The sequence below is a fragment of the Gasterosteus aculeatus genome, chromosome 2 (genome assembly GCF_964276395.1).
Source record: "Gasterosteus aculeatus chromosome 2, fGasAcu3.hap1.1, whole genome shotgun sequence".
Lineage (NCBI taxonomy): Eukaryota > Metazoa > Chordata > Actinopteri > Perciformes > Gasterosteidae > Gasterosteus > Gasterosteus aculeatus.
The window spans coordinates 9404835-9423987 of record NC_135689.1 but is presented as its reverse complement, the minus strand read 5'-3'; the positions used below and the strand labels follow the sequence as shown (position 1 = coordinate 9423987).

Here is a 19153-nt window from a genome sequence, read left to right as displayed (position 1 = left end):
TTTTCAGTTCCTGAAACAGCAGTTGTCAGTCATCCGTGAGATTATCGCTCTGATTTTGGCACGGTTACGGTCGCTGTAATTCGGCTTCTGAGTCATCAGCCAGTCACTCTGATTGGTTACAGAATGTAGGCAGCAGTTAATAAGCAGTGCAGTTGTGTGAGAGACAGAAGTTTTGTTGCTGGTGACTGTCGGGTAGTTGTCCAGCTGAAGAAAAATAAAAATCTAAACGGACGACGTATTGAGGTGTTTTTTTGTTTCTTCCCTTCACTCTCTGTGTCGGATCTAATCTTAACATATGCAGAACAGAAGCACATTTGGAAGGCTGCACTGGAGCTTTTGTAGACAATTTTGATCCTCCGAACTGTGGCATCCAAATGAAATTGGCAGCAATGTCTCTCTCCACTTCGGCAGCGTTTCAAAGGCACACAGACTGTTCAGTGTTATTGGTGTGAACAGCGTTGATTCTGTGATATGGAGATAAGGATGAAACAGTGAGTGTTTCCCCCTATGAATCTGATTTTATTCAACCATGCCATGGCTTCCTCATGTTAGTAGCTGTTCAATGCTTCTGCTGCTCATTGCTCCACACGTTTTTAATGACCCCAGACTCCATTATGGTGACGATGGATGAAACCCTCTTCTCTCTAACCACTCAAGTTGCTATCGAAAATCGTATTTCAAATCCATATTGGACGAAATGATTCCCTTCTGCCCACCTGCAGCTCTTTTTTTTGTTGTAGGATTTGACACTTCTTTCCGACCTCCCACTTCAGTATGACTTTCCTGTGCTCTCTCTGTTGATCCATTATCCAATTTCTCTACTTTCTACCTTCCCCTTTCACCCTCAACATGCATCTACCTTCCACATGCAACCGGTCTTTGCATCCCCTTGAATCTCTCTGCACGGAGACAATGTTTGTGCTCCCTATCTCTCTCTCTCTCTCTCTCTCTCTCTCTCTCTCTCTCTCTCTCGTCTCTCTTTTTGTCTCCCGTCTTTTCCCTTTCTCATGTGTTTGTCTGTTTGGATGCGTCTTTCCCTCGGGATGGAGGCAATCGAGCAATGTGCACATATTTCAAACAAGATAACAACAAATTCCGTGTCCTTTCTCTGTGTGTGTCCTTTTTTGTATTTTTCTATTCACCCTTATCAAATGTTTTGCTACAAAGAATAATTTCCCTCTCTGTTTGGTGAGGATGTTGTCCCTATTCCTCCTCCCACCGTGATCCCTCTCTCCCCTTGCTCAGCCGCTCGTGTGTTTCTGTGTTGGAGCAACTAAGAGCAAGCGTCTCACAAGGTTGGCATAACATTAGAGGGGGCATGCTATTCGATATGCCGCTAATCTGCTGTTAAAAAGAGTGAAACGCAGTCGCCTGCAGCTTTGCAGAGATTTCAAACATGCTTTCCTTTTCTCCTTACTCTGATTTTTTCTGTAGAAGTATACCTTCTGACTTGGATCCGCTCTTCATAGGTGTGTGCGTGTGTGTGTGTGTGTGTGTGTGTGAGTGGCATGTAGTGGTGTGGGAATTAGCAAGACTTAATGTCACTGTCCCCGGTTATGGTGCTGGTAAAGTTGAGTACCCGAGAAGTGCAGAATAATGTGATTTAGTGTGGTGCAGATATTGAGGGCAGTGGCTTGTGCGTGGCGCTTTATGGTTGGTTGGTAAAATTGGAGGGTGGCTGATAATTCTCTTGGCTGAGCTGATCGGTTTTGATTGCCAGGTTCTTTGCGGCCTTGCTACTTGTCCCTGGTTTATTATTGTAATTTTAGCACTTCTACTTTTGGCTCTAAATAAACCTCGTTGAATCTCTGTTCATCCTGGAAGAGTAATCCCTTGCTGCAATTTCTTGACATTTCTTCTCCTGAAGAGTTTCTCACATGCTTTAAACAGCCAACTGAGGCCAATTTAGAATTCTGGTTTGGATAAACTAACTACCTTGTTTAGCTCCCCTGTTTCCCAAAAAGGCGCACTACCTTGCTTTGCCTGAGAAATATTACTGTAGGCAGGAACCAATCGTAAATCATGTCTTTTTGCGTGTAAATTGGAATGACAACTGTTACATGTGGTTTTCTTTCAGAAATACAAGGAGTTTGAGCGGGCCGTGCGAGTGCAGGAGATTGACGGGCTGCGTCTGGTAAAAAGGCTGGCAGAAGACATGGAGGAGATGTTCCACAAGAAAGCTCAGGCAATGAAGGTACTCCTTTTCTCGCAGATCGTTCATCCATCACACTGAACATAAACCTTGCTTTGAGTTAAGAAAAAACATTTAAAATACAATCCAACAACTAAAGAAATATTCTTGAAAAGAATATGCTGTGGTGCTGAGGGTGTGGTGACGGAGAGAGCGCTTGAGCAACTCATCAGTGTCTGTGTCACTTTATTGATCTGCTCAGCCCAACTATCAGTATCTAAGAGGCCACTTTGGGGAAAAAGCTTCGAGCTGAAACCCAAATTGTATAGTTGAGACATCAGTAAGTCTTCATCCTTTTTTTTGGTTTAATGCTCTATGTATGCCGACTGCCTGGCGTTCGTACGCTGTGGTGACCAAAGACTGTGCCCAAGTAAGTTTTAGATACTTAAAACTTTAGGCTATTTTTATTTGACAGTGTTACCTTGAAGATTGAGACATGATCTGCTCATTCAATATGCATTTTATTTTACATTTAAGTACAGTTTAGGTATCACTAAGTAACGCCACACAATAATCTAAAAAAACAAAACATTGAACGTATAGTATGAACGAAATTGTGTTGGAGCATGTCTGCATGTTGGGATATGTGTGATCTTGTCAATGTTGTAATAAGAGCAGTTTGGGATGCGTCTAAGCTGAACCGTCTCTGGCTGCTGCTCCAGCTCCGGGTGATAGATGTTATCGGGACAACATGGTGCTGTTAACACAAATTGGATTTCCCTATAAGAGCCTGGTCCAAAGATACAAGCTGACAGGAGAGGTAGTGAGGGGAGAGGGGAGCTCTGACAGACCATTTCCTTGCTTTAACTCCATCCTCATGCCTCTATTAATTCCTATTTATGGTACCGTTGCCATATTGCATGACCATGTATGTTGCACCGTGTTAAACTCCCATTGAAAGCATTCACATTTATAAAATGAGTCATCCGGCATTTTAAACATATGACTCCTACTCGTATACAATGATTGCTGGCGTTAAGGCAATGTTCTAATTGAACATTGTTACTGGTTGTGTATTAACTCTTGTGATGGATTATAGAGCACTTCATCAGTTTTCTATTAGTAATGATAATTGCTTTGCAATTCAAGCACCACCTTTCCCCCCTATGCTGACATTAGTCATTTTTAGATTACAGAGAGACGTGTTGCAACAGTCTGATAGACTATGAGTCCTTGAGATTAGATCTATTGAATCTAAAAACACAATGTTTTGTGTGCTCCATCTCCTGAAGGCTGCGTTAAATCCCTGAACGGTTGGCTAAATGGCTTCTCTGAAGCCGTCCGGCCGCCTGCTGGAGGCCTGGTAGTTATACGGTTGGAGTAGAAGTTTGTTTGTGTGGAGTAGTAGAGAAGTTATAGGGGTTGATGAGAAGATGTGACCGATCACAGGGGGGGTGACAGAATTGCACTCCTGCAGTGACGGATGAAAGCAGTCGGAGGAACTGGAAGAATAAATGTTATGGGGGAGAAAATTGAAGAAAGTGGAGTGAAAAAAGGCTCAGTGTATGCCGGAGAGGATTTAACCCCTTGTCACTTCACTAACGCTGACAGTTTGCGACTCATTCGTGGTCGCAAACATACGATGGAAGCGTCAGCGAGTCCCTTTCCCTCTTTTTCTTCATCTTTCTCCAATTTCTCCTTTTCTCTTTTATGACCGAAGCTCTCACCTGTCTGGCCTAGTGAGCAGTCTGCTTTAAGCGTCCCTCACTCCTTTGTCTGCCTCCCCCCCCCCCTCCCCGCCCTCCCCCCTCTCGGCTCCCTCTCTTCCAATCTCTCTGGCTTTTGCCAAAGTATATGTGGCGCTTGGGCAATTCAATTTCCGTGCGGGTCGCTCTCCCCCCCTGTCCGTCAGCGTGGCGTTGTCTTCCCATCACCACGCCGATCCACCCTTTTATCGCACGCCACCACCTGCTGACAGACAGCAGCTAAAAAAAGGTTCACCTGTCGATACGTATTCTTGTGCGATGAGGTTGGGAGCTGTTTAGTGCTTTTGAAACATGTGCATTAATATAGTGCTTTTAATTTGGAGAGAGGAAGTTGATATGGTAGAGGAATATGTTTGTGTAGGTTTTGTGTGTTTGTGTGCTGAAAGTGAAGTTTTGCAAGAGAGCAGTTGTATCAGTTAATTGAATTGCAGCTCTTTTATTATAGATAGGATGGATAAAGGCTTGCTTAGTGTTGTGGGGGTTTATATTTTTTTACAGGTATGCATGTGTTTATTTCTGTGCTTACCATGCATCTTCGCTCGCCACTGTTTAAATTACTATTTACCTCCATCAGTTCTTTTCCTTCCTCTCGTCTCCTCCTCGAAATGGTGGCAGCAGTAGACATTTGAAGAAACAGCGAACATGTTGTTATTAAAGTTGAAAGGCGTAGAGCTATCGTAAAGTCCACTTTGAAGTCAAGCGCGGCTGTATTTGACTGCACTTCAAAGCAGAGTAGACGCCTCGCTGCGAGGGCTGTTTCTCCTGTAATGGCATTTTGGGGCTGTGCAAGCTCTGTACCTGCTGATATCATTTACCTGTGGCAGCTACACCTCTGTAATCCTCAGCGTGATTACCAGTACGTATCGCACTTTAAATAAAAAACGCATACGGGACTTTAAATGGCATTCTGTGCCCGAAAAACCTCCTTTGAAAAATAGAATTTATAGTTGACACGTATGAGGAATTTTAAACGTGGTATTTCAGCAAGGTGGCAATAATCGTCTAATGCAGCAGAATATTAGAATTAAGATGTGTTTTCCGCTTAACATTGCAATTGAATTACTGAACACGAGATGAGTGACATAACCAAAACTGTCACTATAAAATCAATGTACAGCATTTTAGACTGAGGTTTGAGACAACATGAGAGCTAATTTACTTATCCAGGAATTTCCCATCCCAGTTGGCATCCTGCAAAGTAGGGGTATTCAATTGAAATTCAACGAGGTCCATTTTTAGAGAATTTCCTCATGCAAAATTCCGGTCAAAAGTTGTATTCATGTGTATGTAGTCACCAAATAAAGCTCCATTAAAATATATCTAAACAACATTTATTGTCAGTTTTCAAACTCATGAATATTATAAATACCTAATCTAAATAAATACATTAAGATAAGCAATGAATTTAAGATTAAAACACATCAAATTAAGCTATTACAGTTACAGCCTTATTCCAAAATGGATTAAATTCATTATTTTCCTCAACATTCTACACACAACAACCCATAATGACAAAGTGAAAACTGATTTTTGGACATTTTTGCAAATCTGCTCAAAATAAAGAACGAAAACATAACATGTACATAAGTATTTGAAACAGTTTTGCACTTTGTTATTATGGGTTGTTGTGTGTAGAATGTTGAGGAAAATAATGATTTTAATCCATTTTGGAATAAGGCTGCAACATAACAAAATGTGGAAAAAGTGAAGCGCTGTGAATACTTTCTGGATGCACTGTATATTAATATTTTTTAATATATATTATATTAATATTTCTCTTAACCTCTAAAAACAGAAATATGCTTGCAGCGACTTTTGGGCTATAAAAACCACTTGTTGCAGCTCTCCTCTCTCTGTTACCATCATTGTTGCACAGTGAATTTCTGTCTTTTTCTTTGGATCCTTTTAAGTTTTTAGATTGTTTATTTTTACGTGCTTTCATTTTTGGGATGTCAGTTTGTATGTTTGCTCAAACGTTGTGTGCTTTGTATCATACTAGCGCTCTAAATCATTGCTTTTAATAATGAGAATTATTATGAGAAATACTGGTGTTTTGATGAACCCATAAGAGTTTGTCTGCTCTGCTTATTCTGACCATATTTATCTCTTTGGAGAACAGGATGTGAAATAACTTCTGACTCGGGTATTATTCTCCGAACAGTCAGCCTCTCGACCCGTTTCCACCTGGTGTGTAATTAAAACTTGAGTGGGGAAGTTTATTAGAACACGCATATTTGATTGAAGTAACATCAAGTGGTGCATGATTTACAATGCATGTAATTGGTCGGTGTGTTTCCTGGACCGCTGCGCCGGTCGTAATAGAAGCAATCTGTTGAAATTGAATAATTCTTAATCATCTATTGACTGTAGGTCAAGAGTCCGGCGCCTGGATCCAGACTGCAGTATGGTTACCAGTGACCCCTGCTTTATAGTTTATTTCTAATAATGAATTTAAATGGTGTTGTCCGGCTGTGCCATCTTGTCTTGTCCTTTCCGCCTGTCTTCCTTCCTCCCTGACATTCCACACCGTAGCAGTGAGCTGACAGCACTGCTTCCCTCATTTCCCTAATTGTCTTAGTTGTCCCCTGTCTCAGATCATTGCCATGTGTCAGGGGTGGGGGTGGAAGGCAGGACTCAAACGCAGACTTTTCCAATACAAAAAGACTTTAATAGTCAAAAGGTCCAAAATCCAAGGGGCAAAAACACTCAGGCATCCAAGACAAAGACAGGACAAGGACATGCGTGGCAAAAGACAATGACGCGACAAGTGACACAAGAGACACACGGCTTAAATACACAAGGGAGGTGCAGGTGATTGGACACAGGTGGAAACTATTAAGACGATCACAGGGGACAACGGGACAAGGCAGGAAGTGAAGTTACCCGGGGACACAAGTGGCAGAAAACTACAAAATATAACATGAAGTGAACCACACCGTGACAGTACCCCCCCCTTAAGGGCCGACTTCCAGGCGGCTCACACTAGAGCGAAACAAGGGGTGGGGGGGAGGGAAACCAGAGACAATGGTCGGGCCACCCAGGAAACTCTGGCGGGCGGCCCGGCGGGCGGCCAGGCGACCGGGGAGCCTCTGGGGGTCGGCCTGGCGGATAGGCACACTGCCGGGGAGCCTCCGGTGGTCGGCCCGGCGGACGGTCATTTGGCCGGCTCCGGAACGTCTCTGGCATGGCAGGCTCGGGGACACGGGAACCCTCCGGGGGGGTCGGCGGCGGCTCGAGTTCGGGGACACGGAACACGTCCGCAGCAGTCGGCGGCGGCTCCAGCTCGGGGACACTGAACACGTCAGCAGTAGGCGGCGGCGGCTCCAGCTCGGGGACACGGAACACGTCCGCAGCAGTCGGCGGCGGCTCCAGCTCGGGGACACGGAACACGTCCGCAGCAGTCGGCGGCGGCTCCAGCTCGGGGACACGGAACACCTCCGCAGTCGTCGTCGGCTCGGGGACACGGAACACCTCCGCAGTCGGCGGCTCAGCCCCCCCCTTAAGGGCCGGATCCCAGACGGCCCTCAAATTACCAACGGGAGGGCGGGAGGGAGGGAATCTGAGTCTCGGAGCGGGGACTGGGGGCGTCGGGGCCATGATTCTCGGAGCGGGGACTGGGGGCGTCGGGGCCATGATTCTCGGAGCGGGGACTGGGGGCGTCGGGGCCATGATTCTCGGAGCGGGGACTGGGGGCGTCGGGGCCATGAGTCTCGGAGCGGGGACTGGGGGCGTCGGGGCCATGAGTCTCGGAGCGGGGACTGGGGGCGTCGGGGCCATGATTCTCGGAGCGGGGACTGGGGGCGTCGGGGCCATGATTCTCGGAGCGGGGACTGGGGGCGTCGGGGCCATGATTCTCGGAGCGGGGACTGGGGGCGTCGGGGCCATGATTCTCGGAGCGGGGACTGGGGGCGTCGGGGCCATGATTCTCGGAGCGGGGACTGGGGGCGTCGGGGCCATGATTCTCGGAGCGGGGACTGGGGGCGTCGGGGCCATGATTCTCGGAGCGGGGACTGGGGGCGTCGGGGCCATGATTCTCGGAGCGGGGACTGGGGGCGTCGGGGCCATGATTCTCGGAGCGGGGACTGGGGGCGTCGGGGCCATGATTCTCGGAGCGGGGACTGGCCGAGTCGGGGTCGGGGCCATGATTCTCGGAGCGGGGACTGGCCGAGTCGGGGTCGGGGCCGAGAGTCTCGGAGCGGGGACTGGCCGAGTCGGGGTCGGGGCCGAGAGTCTCGGAGCGGGGACTGGCCGAGTCGGGGTCGGGGCCGAGAGTCTCGGAGCGGGGACTGGCCGAGTCGGGGTCGGGGCCGAGAGTCTCGAAGCGGGGACTGGCCGAGTCGGGGTCGGGGCCGAGAGTCTCGGAGCGGGGACTGGCCGAGTCGGGGTCGGGGCCGAGAGTCTCGGAGCGGGGACTGGCCGAGTCGGGGTCGGGGCCGAGAGTCTCGGAGCGGGGACTGGCCGAGTCGGGGTCGGGGCCGAGAGTCTCGGAGCGGGGACTGGCCGAGTCGGGGTCGGGGCCGAGAGTCTCGGAGCGGGGACTGGCCGAGTCGGGGTCGGGGCCGAGAGTCGGGGAACGGGAGAACGCTGCGGCGGCCCAGCGGGAACGGGAGAGCGCTGCGGCGGCCCAGCGGGAACGGGAGAGCGCTGCGGCGGCCCAGCGGGAACGGGAGAGCGCTTCTTCCGCTTGCTCCTCCTTCTAGGGTTCAGGAGGTCCCGGAGCTCGAGGCAGGCGAGCTGATAGCTCCTGGGACCAAAAACAAAATTCGTTTTCCGCTGCCAGAAGGGACTTCTTACGTCCAAGTAGTCCGGGCCGTAGTCTGGCAGCGGGTCTGCTGAGTCCCATGGTCGCGTCATTCTGTCAGGGGTGGGGGTGGAAGGCAGGACTCAAACGCAGACTTTTCCAATACAAAAAGACTTTAATAGTCAAAAGGTCCAAAATCCAAGGGGCAAAAACACTCAGGCATGAAACTATGGGCATCCAAGACAAAGACAGGACAAGGACATGCGTGGCAAAAGACAATGACGCAACAAGTGACACAAGAGACACACGGCTTAAATACACAAGGGAGGTGCAGGTGATTGGACACAGGTGGAAACTATTAAGACGATCACAGGGGACAACGGGACAAGGCAGGAAGTGAAGTTACCCGGGGACACAAGTGGCAGAAAACTACAAAATATAACATGAAGTGAACCACACCGTGACAGCCATGTGTCTGTGCGTGTTTGTCTGTCTGTGTGTGAGTGATGGCTACCAACGACGACGCAGAATGAGCCAATACCAAGACTGCAATCGCCTCCTCCTTCTCCTTCCCTTTTTTCTCACTGAGGCAAATTAAATTGTTTTCTAGTGATGACATGGAGACTCAGACAGGAAGGATGGAAAAGGGAAACGTAAAGAAGAGTCAAAAGTTAAGTCGAGCAGGGATGTACGGTGCACATATTCTGCATACTCTGTGCATAAAGTTTATATAAATGAAAAAACTTTCAGTCCAGACAGAAAAGTGTGACGAATGAGTAAATGTGAGTCAGAGGAGAATAGAAGGCAGGCCGCTGAGTTAGCCCTTCATATTCTCCTTGTAATTCCCTGTCAGTCAGCAGAACTGTTGAAAACCTGTCAAGTATTGATTATTGGTAGTTCAAACCCACACGCTGCTCCCCTCTCTCCCTCTTCCTTTGCCTTTCCGTATACTTGGCTGGTGCCCAATCTAAATGCGCAAAACAGAAGAAGCAAAGTGTCACAGAGCACTTTTCTATTTTGTTGATGCTGCAACTCTTCCCCCGGATACTTTCACAATATTAATTGCTGTCCCAACTGCTATTGACGGGCTGACCCGAGCCAATCCCACCCACCCCAACTCGGGCATCAACGGATCGGGCCTCTGGCAGAACCAAGACCCACAGGACCTGCACTGATCCAGTATGCCAAGGCTTAGTTAGCATTTCCTCTCACAACCTGGGAACAGCTATACATCTTACCGAGCAGAGGCACGCCAAAGTATTCAAGCAGGTCAGCCTAGCAAGCACGTGTTCCTATAGGGTCAAAGCGTATGTAGATGTGAGGAAAGGCGTCTAACGGCGATCTACATACGCAAACGGGGCTGATAAATATAGCTCATCTAGATTTATTTGGGTTGCTGTTGGTAAATTGTGTATTAAATAGCAACTTGTGCAGGTGTTCTCGTCAAATGGTAACTGAGATGGTGAGGACAGAGAAAAAAGAACCCAAAGTACACCTGCATGCTGAACCAACGGAGCACAGCACCTCCGGGAATGTTTTCAATGCGAGTCAGAACTGGAGTTGGTCGTGGTGTTTTACTCGGATACGCAGATTCAGGCCACTGCTGCACCTCCACTCGTCCTGGTGCAGGGAATGCGTTGAGGCAAGGCTTAATGTACTGCTTTAAAAAAAACACCTCTGCGACCAGTCAATAATGTATGTGGGACCCCCGTCCGCCCGTCCTTTGCTCCTCTGACAGCAGCTTAGCTCAGCTATATTGCAGCTTTTGCTAACTTTCACCTCTAGTGTTGCATTCATAATGGATGGGCATTTGTTAAGGTCGGTGGCTTCAAGCATCCAGAAACTACAAGGCAAGCACCTCACTAGAACAATAAGCCAATCAAGATGACAGTTTAATGAGGGGGGTCGTGTGAACTTTTGAAAGTGTAAACAAGCTGAATCGGCTCTGAATCACAGGATGTCGGATAATGAAAGGGGGCAGATGTGTCCAGATGTCAGAGAAATTGACTGGGTGGGCGGAAGGAGGCGGAATAAAGATTATGGAATAGGAACGGAAATTATTTTTAATTGAGGGTGAAGACATTCCTTCAACTTACACTAATAGGAAAATGGGGTGTAACCCAGTCAGAACCATGATCAAAATATACTTTGTTGTTATGGCCTGTTAGTTTAAGCAGATTTTCAGACTGCCGAAAAACACACGGCTAAATTGTCTTTAATGACACGAATGTATCCGTTACATCAAAATTATTTATTTGGTTTGCCAGAAGCCTTATATGCAGAATATTCTCTGTTAGTATGGATAAGGGTCATGGAAAGTGCCGGAAAAGCATATTGTTATGAACTTGTTCAGACAACATATTTTCTCTTGTGGTTTGATTTGGGTTTAAAACAAAAAAGCAAAAAGAAGGAGCCTACGGTAATTTATAATGGACCCTGAGCGAATCCTGATCTAATCAGGTTTGTGCTGAGAATCAAACCTCCGTAGTGATGATGGAGACCAGAAGAAGCGCGTCGGGGATCTGTAATCAAGTAGAAACGCCCGACTTTTCTTCCAACAAATGTAATCCAGTCACCACAACGTGTCTTGTTAGCGCTGTGTGTGTCCAGCGTTTTCTCCTGTCAGCTGTGAAGGCGTGTAAATGTGGAGCCTGGTGTACGTGCGTATTTTCAGGCAGACAACAAGGACCTGCCCGTCTGAGAATGCCAGTTTAATTATGGCTGTCATCTCGTACCCTCGACAGAATGACTTGAGAAAAAAGTAATTTCCCCTCTATTTTTTTTAAACGGCGCCATACGCATTGGCAGGACCACCTATTGACACAAAAACATGGCAGGCTCATTTGAATATACGCCAGACACACACAGACCCGTGCAGACAGACTGCATGCACATTCGCGTACACCCACAGAGACACAGCGGACACACAAAGACAAACACACCACCCGGAGTGCTCATCCTGGTGATATGCTGGAATTGAAATTCTCAGAACTGAGCAGTACCTACTTATCTCTAATCTGTTTTTCCAATTTAAAAACTCACTCCTACAATGCAAGTTATTTTTACCCCTAAAGCTTTGACTCCCATCACCGTGTTTGGTAAGTAGCACCACGTGAATAACATGCCAGAGAAGATTATTCACAGGTGGGAAACCAGGTGTTCAGTGGAGATGAAATTATCATTGTCCATGTATAATGAGGGTGTAATGTTGTATAATTATTAAAGGTATTTGTCTTTACTATGTAGATGTATGGCATATAAATGGGACACAATTTTAAGTAAACAACAGAGGAAAATCAGAATTCTTTATTGAGGTATTTCTTCAGATAATTTCACAACTGCTTAATTGATCAAAGTGAAGGCAAATTATTTGGCTAACAACCTAATATACTAGCTGTATAACTACATTAGGGATCATATTGAGGTCTATACCACACACGTCTTTCAGAAATGTCTTCTGCATGTCGCTTTACTGACATTACCGGATTTGTAAACACACGAAGGTCCAACAGGACTGGCCAACCCTACTACGTCAGTGGTAGCAACACAGTTAGTGACTCTATGAACAATAAACTGTGTACCGGGATATGTATATTTAATGACATATTTAAAGTTTGAAACAGACAATCGCCGTTGTTGTTTATACAGTTACATCTCATGTAGACCTTTCTACTTATTTCCTTATTTCCGGCCTTTTATTTTGACATCCGCTAACATGGAAGCGGTAGGATTGTTGAACTGCTGCCAGCCACCAGGGGGCAGTCGGTAGTGTTTTTGCTCAATATTTGGGGGATGTTATGTCGTCCATCTTTATGTGCACACACATTCTGCGCGTGCAATAAATTCAGTCAGATTCCATCACACGCAGTGACATTTTTTCTCACTCTCACTCAATGATGAAAGTGGCCACATGACATAATTGTTCAAGAGGCTAACATCAGTCGGTCGAGAAAAACATTAACACTCAAGCACATCCAAACACCCTCATGCACTCACGGTTAGACACTGATGAATAATAAAAAGGGTGATCGTATTGACAACGGCTTCACAGGCAGTGTGTGACATTTCCCTGGGAGGGTGAGGCTAAGCGTTCAGACCTTTAGACAATGCTCTCATTCCTCCCTCATCCTCGCTCCATCCCGGTGACTTCACGTCGTCTGTTCCTCGGGCGTGCTTTGTTGTGAATTTCCATTTGATGCACCTGCACAAGGTTTCATGTCGTGCCTCTCAATGCCCGGATGCTAGGGGTGTAACGATTCATTCACTGAATCGATTAATCGATTTATATTCCTGCGATCCAACTGAATCAATCTGTGCTCCGCAAATCGACATTCCGGACGACATATATCAATTACAAATTGATTGAAATGGTACATAATCGATTGTATCGATACTTGGAAATTGCACATTGTATTTAAGTAAAAAAACAGCACGGATGCGTGTTTGTTTGTTTGTTTGTTTTTTAGGACTTTAGACACGTTAAACGTTACTCGATTCAGTCTGCCTGTCTGCGACGTCATCAGTACGCAGCGGCAGCCGCGCGAAACTCTGAACAACAACAAAACACAGCGTGGAGGAGACGACTGCGAGCAAGACATTTACAAACCAACTTATCGATCCAGCACGTGGAAACATTTTTGGCTTTTGCAAACACAGAGGTGTTCTAAATAATTCGGCCGCTGTTTGTAGAATATGTAGAAGCCAAATAAAAATCACGGAAACACGACGAATCTTTCCAGCCATCTACTAAGACGCCGTGCGATTAAACAACGCCGACAGTCAGGCGCCTCTAGCAGCGTCACCGCTGCAGCAGCAGCAGGTAACTCCAGCTCTGCAGACACCTCAGGCCTCGCCAGCACCAAACCCAACATCACAGTAACAATTGCCAAGTTTATCTGTAAAGACATGCGACCCTACAATGTGGTTGAAAATCCGGGGTTCTGTGAATTGATCCAAACATTGTGTAATTATTGTGTAATGTTCACATTAAAAATGGCACTTGATTCAAATAAAAGGTTAATACATTTGCCATTAATTGTTGTTTGCTTGTTTATAATATCCATAATTAATTGAAACCTGATTTCCAACAACAGGGATCTCAGAAACTTTGCCTGCACTGTCCAGTAAAGTTACTGAATCGATTTCAAGTCACTGAATCGAATCGAATCGTTCTAAATTAACCCAGATCGTCCATGAATCGAATCGGCAACCATGAATCGCGATTCGAATCGAATCGTTGTTAAAATGAATCGTTACACACCAAACGGATGCACACATGCTCTCAAATAGGCATAAGGGTTTGTGATTCCCCCCCCAAAAAAGTCCAAGCCAGAGAGGACACAGAGGCATTCACTCTGTTGTCGTCTTCTTCTTCTCTCTCTCTCTCAGCCAATCAAACCGGAGTGTATTCAGAGTGTATTCATGAACCTATAGCCAAATACAACCAAGCACAGATTGATATGCAACAAAATTCAAAGGCCAGGTGTGTTGCTATGGTGAAGAAAATGATTGGCCGGGCTCTAGATTACAGTGTTCACTTTCCAAAACAGCCTGCCTGCCTGCACGCAGCAGCGCGCACACACACACACACACACACACACACACACACACACACACACACACACACACACACACACACACACACACATGGCTCAGCCGATAGAAGCTGGCTGATTGCGGGTAGTTTTACGGGTAAAGCCATTTGAATGGAAATGTGAAATGGAAGTGATTTACCTCAAAACTCATAGACCCCGGAACCAGCTGTGAATGACAGAAATTACTTTCTGTGAGAACACACCATGCACGTCACAGATAGACGTCAAAAGAAGTGATTGTGTATGTGAGCTGCCTGAAGCTGTTACTCAGCCTGTTGATATTTCTGTGTCCGGGCCCCAAACTTAATACCCTAAGCTTTAATTATTGGGTAAATTCACTATTTCTTCACCGACCACAGACATGAGGGACTTGCACAAATACCCCAACCCTACATTTATACTTTTGTACAGTTTTTGACCACGTTGTGACAACAACTCTGATACAGCCTATCAACATATTCCTCTTCACACAGGTGTGCCCCAAAAACCATCTCAAGCTCAATAGAGACAAAAACAAAAGGAAGTGGACTCTGGCAAAAGTGGTGGACACGACCCCACTGCTGTGTTCGTTTTGGTCAGAATCAAACATGCTGCATAGTCTAGAGACCTCGCTTCCTTTATTTCCTTGGTCCAACTTTTGTAACCAAAAGTCATCATATAACAAACGAAATTCAGATATACTATTCCATGTATTTTCATGCCACCTTTACCCTGCCTCACTGTAAGAAACCATAGACCTTGCTATGTCCAATTAGTCCTACGCTTCAGACCATGGATAACCACTCATTAGCCACCAAATGGCGCCAACGCGTTCATTCACAGCAAGACACCTTCAAATACCATATAATAGATGTCTGATTATATACAATAAACTCAGTCAAACAACACCACTCAAGAAGCGATCCCAGCATAGACCTGTTCTCTTTGAGAGCTCTCTGTTACCCCTCACCACCTGTTGCTCTGAAATAATAGGACCTCTACTCAGTCTTTCCGAGATAATCAACCGATCCACTTGTGAAAATGTACTTTCTGGTCTTAAATATTAAGGACAGAAAAATGGAAGAAGCCTTGTTGACACTCATGGAACTGTGTTCATATGTTGAATTGAGTTGAGTTGATTTTGCATGTATACAGTATGCAAAAAAGTATATTGTTATCTGTTGTTTACCTTTATGTTGCTTTGGCAAATATGTACATGCTGCTTAAACCACTTTTCCTGATATGCACACATGTGTGCATATCAAATATGGACTTCTTTGTGCTATCTTGTATTGTATAATGACAACAATACCTTGTAATGTAATCCTTACATTCATCAATTGCATCAATTCATCAAGTAAAACTGTCAAATAAACGCACATTTTCAGAAACTGTGAACTCTCCTTGTTGTCACTGCACAACCGTTGTTGTCTTAAAGTCTTAAAGCAATGAAACCTGTAATTGCCTGTGCAGAACATCATCTCAGGGACACAGATGCACGCGGCACCCTACAGGCACACACACACACACACACACACACACACACACACACACACACACACACAAACACACAAGAGGGTGATGATAGAGTGGGCTTTGTGGGGTCATTGAGTGTATGAGAGAGAAAGCGCGAGAAAAAGAGAGAGTGCATGTGTCAAACAGCAAGAACTGGTGATGTAGTTTGTTGTGTTAGTGTCCGAAGAACCAGAGGCAGTTACTACCTCTACTGCTGAAGCATTTAGGAAGACGCCTTTCTTCAGAGCTGTATATTTGTGTGTGTGTGTGTGTGTGTGTGTGTGTGTGTGTGTGTTCTGAGGGATTGCCGGGTTGCTCTTGTGCTAAAATAAACCTACTTTCTTATTAAGAGATTCTTTTCCTCTCTTGCCCTCCTGCAGAGGCTAGTAGAAGCAGCAGAGGAAGCGCACCTGCAGCACGAGGAGGATCCTGACCTGCAGGTATGTATATATGCGTATGGAGCTACAATATATCCCGACAACACACACACAAAGATTACCATTAAGATGTTCATTCCCTGGTTTTGTAATCTCATTAATTAAATCATTCAGAAAATTATTTAATCATTCAGAGGCCGGCACTTCTGTGATTGGAGCCCAGTGAGACAAAAGGTTCAGCTTCTAAGGACACAACAGAAGACAGGCAGGGTGAAAAGGCATTAGGAGTCTTGTTCCACAGCCTGTTTTGCTTCACAAAGCAGTCTTTTTTCTTTTAGAAGTATGTGTTTCTCTGTATAATCTTTTTGTCAGCATATGTCAGCATATGTCAGTCACAATGTCTGGTGTTCATATGTGCAGATGAGCAAACAAAGATGCACACAAAGATTGTCATGTACACACAACAGGTTTAGTTTAATCATTTTTAATGAACAGGGAAGAAATCCACCCCACCCTTAAACATCGGTTAGCATTCTTACTGTTGATGTATGTGTACATTCTGTGAATAACTGAACAAAATCGACATAGTATAATATAGTCAATGAGATATTACATTGAGCTAATTTTAGCAAACTGATAAAATAGAGTTTCTGAGCAATGTCCTTGGTGAGATGCAAGCGGTGGAAAACAAATCATAGGGACTTAGAGCTCATGAGGAGTTTTCTTTTTTTAATGCCACAAACTGCACAAATTAAATGGGTTTGATATGCAAAGAAAAAAGCCTTTGTGTTAGCCCAACGTGTAGAATTCATCGATTTTAAATGGTACAAAGTACTGGAAGAGGGTTGATGCTTTTTGCACAGATCCTAAAGAAATCCCCCTTAAATGATTAACACCTCAGACTGTTACCGCTGTGTAATTAGTTTTATATGCATTGTCAGTGTGTGCCAAACATTTTTTGTGAAATGCAAGTATTCATGCCAAAAACAGATTAACCCCTACACATACACATGAATTTAATATACTTTACTAACACTGAACAGGATATATGTTGAAGTAGGGTTTGGTGTTAGCTCCTGGTTGTACATTAACACACTCAAATGTGTCTGTCAGGTCATGTTGGACTGTCCTTAAGTCAATGCATTATGATTGCAATAATATTTGATGATTAAATTCTATTTGGAACCATCAAACATATTTGATATTGTATTTGAGGTGAAGCAGTTAATCGTCATGTTTTTGACAGAATTTGACACATATGAAGCACAAATTATTATGGAATTATATCATTTTCCTACTCAAAAACTCAACTGTAGTTTTAAACTACTCCCCAAGAGTTCCACCCACAGTTGTGCAGACTTGGGCAAACGCATTTAACTAATCATATCAGCATACACACCCCCAAACCCAGCCTCAGAGCTCATGGTTCTGCCTCAAATCCATTTGAGCAGCTTTCATTTTTAGAGTGCAGCTTTGTAGTGTTCATGTGTGTGTGTGGGGGTGTGTGTGTGTGTGTTTGTGTGTGTGCGTGTGTGTGTGTGTGTGTGTGTGCGTGTGTGTGGGTGTGTGTGGGTGTATGTGCGCGTGAGCGAGCCGGAGCGAGGGAGTCCGTGCGTTCGTAACGTTTTCTGCGCACCGTGCACATCTCAGAGCACAGTTTATTAAAGTAGGAGGAGCAATGGAACAAACTTGAGTGTTAAAAAGGGAATGTGATGCTAAGCCGACTCGGGAGCATTTGCTGCTAAACTACTTATTAAGTCTGTGGTGTGTGTTATGTGTGCCTGTGTTTCTGCTTGTGGCGGTGAGTGTGTGTTTACTTTAGCTCTTTAACCCAGTTTCTAAGTACAAACTCCAAACACATATCCCTTTTCCAGATTTCCTTATGTGAGGAAACAATATCTTCAATCATCTAATCAAGAAAAATAACTGGGATTATGATCACAACAAAAAAGCTTAAAGCTTTTATACATTGCAGCAGCATTGAAATATTTATTGGGATTTGCTGCAGCTGTTGTGGTGCTTTATGTAAGAAAAAAAGCTTCTAACGCTTCTGTCAAGACAATTTGGCATAGAATAGTAAGACAAAAATATCCACCTACTGACAATATCAACAATATATTTGATAATGTGTGCAATTTTTCCAATAAAAAAGTATTTTAAGAACCAAGATCCTGCAACGTGTATCTCACCAGCTGAAGCAACAGCAACACCAAGAGCTTGTAAAGAAAATTGCTACATTTTATCAGACGATCCCTTTGTGTGTGTGTGTGTGTGTGTGTGTGTGTGTGTGCATCTATATTTATTAGAAGATTGGAGGGGAGTAGACTCACTCCCTCGCTTTATTATCCAGAGTCTCATTCGACTTAACACACTACAATATGACAACGGGTAACTCAGGGAAAAGTAAATAGTGTGATGTTGCCTTTATGATTATATATAGTTCACATATTTGTTATAAGAGAGTGTACTGTATAGTTTGATGCATCTTACTCAGTCTGCACTTGTGTTTTGTTTATATGTGTGTTGATGTTGTTGTATGTGAAGAACACTGCTTTCATACATAGATATGTAGTTTCTATGCAGGATACACATTCTTGTGAGCATGTGTTTTTGCATCAGTGTGTTTGTGTTTTTGTGCACTGCTTTGGGGGCGAGAACGTTGTGTAGGCTCACAGCGGCGCTTTATACCGCTAATTCTTTAGCAGAGTAGATGAGATGAGCCCAGCAAAGTAAATGTCTCTTTGTTTGAGCTTTAATGACACATTTCTAGAGCTGATAATGGCTGATAGAGAGACTATATTATGTTATACGTAGAATCTCTCAATACCTGGAAAAGCCTGAGATGCCATTTCAAACCTTAAATATCTACAAGATAATATATCAAAATAACTTATTTTTATTTTATTTTTGTGGTTTTCCGACCACTACAAGTCCCTCAACACTACTTTTTCATCATTCCCACATTCATAAACTGAGTACAGTTTCATTTCTATTCCGTTCTTGGCGCCTTTGTGTATTACCTACAATCCTTTCATTCTCAGTAACCTGTG

The 19153-nt window shown here is 44.7% G+C and overlaps 1 protein-coding gene across 3 annotated transcripts in view; it reads left to right on the top strand.

Annotated features, from left to right (window-relative positions):
• Positions 1–19153, top strand: part of cacna2d3a (calcium channel, voltage-dependent, alpha 2/delta subunit 3a) — a 92494-nt gene that overhangs the window by 14242 nt on the left and 59099 nt on the right. For all 3 annotated transcript variants that reach the window (XR_013453036.1, XM_078090777.1, XM_078090766.1), the window contains exons 3-4: positions 2078–2194; positions 16107–16166. Coding sequence is in view for 2 of the 3 variants with exons in the window: in XM_078090777.1 (XP_077946903.1) it covers positions 2078–2194; positions 16107–16166 (177 nt within the window). In the remaining variant the exon portion in view is untranslated. The remainder of the gene's footprint in view (positions 1–2077; positions 2195–16106; positions 16167–19153) is intronic.